Raw genomic sequence first — 2,692 nt, 5'->3', positions numbered from 1 at the left:
TTTTGTTAGATAGGGATGGTGTGTGGGTTTCAGAAGTCCCATTCTCCCAGCTATTCTTTCACTGATATCATGTCAATTATTTTAGCCTGTAAACTCAATAGACCTATTTTTGAATCAGGAAAACCAGTATTCATACACCTGTGAGTGTATCCATATTATAAAATGTTTTCTTCCCACGTTTTATTTCTTATTTTTCATCTGATTTCTCAAGTTTTAATTCACTTTATTTTGTTGTTTTCATTTGACCTTTACTTACATTTTATTTTAGTTTATTGTTACGTGAAACTGTTCTATCTGTTCACTTTAGTTCTGTCCTACTGTCAGCTTGTCAATCGTCTAACAGCACTTTGAGCTGAGCGTACGAAAGGTGTTTTACAAGTTAAGTTTGATTGATGGATTGTTTGAATAATTTGCATCAACTTTTACTTATTGTAAGTAAATGATCGGAATACTTCCTCCACCTCTGGAGAGTTTCACTTTTTTGTGTTATCTGTAAAGTTATTGTGAGTTGCAAGAGCATAAACAGTACGACACTGATGACCTTGATGTTTACTGGTAAAACCTGAGCCACACCCAGTGTGAGAGGCTTATAAAGAGAGAGGAGCTGAGCACCTGCAGCATCCAGCATCAGACGCCTGCTACAACAGGTAACTTGCTCTAATCGCCTTCTTTTTCTCTCTATTCTCACCTTACTGATTTAGTATTTACTACATTTGCCAGACTTAATCTTTAATGACCAAACACTGGTCAGATTTCTACTGCATTTTCAGATTTGAAGTTTAACTGTAGAGGACCACCATGATGATCCCGGTTTTCCTTCTCGCCCTCCTCTCACTGACGTTCATTCCTTCGGTAAGTTTGAATCTTTCGACACACAGACATTGATGTCAAACACCACCTGCTCTCCTGGTGAAAACCATGGAGCTTCAAAATGTTAACATAATATGAACTTGAAGAATAAAACAGTCTTGATATGTGTCGCTGCATGTCATTGTGTTGCAGGAGTGTGCAGACTCATTAGATTTCATGATCGACGGAGCGCATTCAGTTCAAAGTAAAAAAAAAAAGTTTTGTGTGTTCTTCTCAGTGTACATTTAACATGTGGATCATTTACAAATTCACTTTCAGCTCCTGGTTTGTAGTTTCTGTTTTCTCTCTTTGCCTCCAGACAGCACTATGAGCTCATCTAAAATGATTGAACGTACCAATGTTAACTCATGTAAGTGAGCATAAATGTGTAATTACATTCATCTTACCAACATATGTTTGTTTGTTTAACTAAATAAAAAATTGTAATCAGAAAAACACATTTGATAATATAAAAAAATGTTAGCTCGTTGGGTTTCATATAAAAACAGGCATGTCTATAGATCATGTAGATTCCTGCTTTGAATATTCATTAAAATTTCTCTTTGTTGTTTTGCAGCACATCTGGTACATGGTGACATCAAGCCAAATACCAACAAGAACGCCGTCCCCTGCACAGCCACTGGCTGCAAGTGGCCTAAAAGTGGATCCTATGTCATTGTGCCTGTTGCCATCTCCGCTGACTACAGTAAGTCACATTAACTTAACCTTCGATGTCATCTTTGTTTGGTTGCACTGAGAACTACAAACATTTAAGATGATCATATACAAACTAAACTCTTTCAGTAGTTGGTATAAATTCTGTCTTAACATGCTGCAACTGTTGTTTGTAGTTGGATTCACCTGAACAAACAAACAAATAATACAAAGTCTTTTAGCCTTTGTTGGTTTTATTTGTCTCACTTGAAAATCTGTTGACAAGTAGTTTTGTTTACTACAGTTCACTACACTGTTTTGGAAAACAATATTTATGTCTACTAATTAAAGAAAAGTATCGGAATAACTTTCTCCTTATTTAAAATTTGATTTAAAAAAACGTACGGAAATGAAGACACTTTCTTACTGAGCTTTGTGTTTACCAGTTGAGATTCAGAACAGATGAGGAATTATTGGGAAAACTGATTCCTAAGGAAAATGTGAGTTGTGCCTATAGGAAGCGTATGTCACCTGTTCAGGGAAAACACTTCTCAGCATCTGTTCTTTGTCTCTGTAGCTCAAGCAGAGGTCAACACCATCGTCAATGGTCTGGTATCTTTCCACTCTACCACCTGCATTCGCTTCGTCTGGCGGACGACACAGACGGATTTCCTATACTTCTTCCCTGGAACTGAGTAAGAACACACCCACACACGCACACAAACGCACACCTACATTAACATGAAAAGACAGGACTGACACATTCATACACTCTCTCTTAATGGAAACCTCTCCCTAGACAAGGGTCTCCATCCTTTTTTACTTGGAGGGCTACTTTGAAAAAAATTTAAGTGGCTGAGAGTTACTCATATTTTATATTGGGCTGCTAGTTATATTTAATCAACTTTCAAAGAGATCTCCAAACAAAACAAGCTGAATAAGCCAACTGTTTTGTGTATCCAGCTTTGAAATATTAATATTTAACACACTTTGTATCAGAAACATAGACAACATCAGTCATCACATCAGACTCCCAAACTGATATGCACCTCCTTTCACATATCATAACCTTATCTTAAAGATTGCATGTACTGTAGCTGTAAAAACAGCGCCAGTATTTGGCAGAGTATCAAATCAGTGCATTGACAGCTGGCAGTACATCCAGTGGTATGTAGCAAACAGCAACTGC

General features: G+C 37.1%; 1 protein-coding gene across 1 annotated transcript; it reads left to right on the top strand.

Moving 5' to 3' along the window:
• Positions 1-263: 263 nt before the first annotated feature.
• On the top strand, positions 264-2,198 carry LOC109953892 (high choriolytic enzyme 2-like; the record flags this gene model as incomplete). Its single annotated transcript, XM_020589334.1, has 5 exons — positions 264-852; positions 1,003-1,054; positions 1,169-1,219; positions 1,427-1,555; positions 2,081-2,198. Coding segments are annotated over exons 1-5 (404 nt in total), but the record flags the coding sequence as incomplete, so codon positions are not given.
• Between the last annotated feature and the right edge of the window lie 494 nt (positions 2,199-2,692).

This window comes from Monopterus albus, unplaced genomic scaffold (assembly GCF_001952655.1).
Source record: "Monopterus albus unplaced genomic scaffold, M_albus_1.0 scaffold1875.1, whole genome shotgun sequence".
Lineage (NCBI taxonomy): Eukaryota > Metazoa > Chordata > Actinopteri > Synbranchiformes > Synbranchidae > Monopterus > Monopterus albus.
The sequence above is the reverse complement of the archived record's forward strand: the minus strand, read 5'-3'. Positions and strand labels throughout refer to the sequence as shown.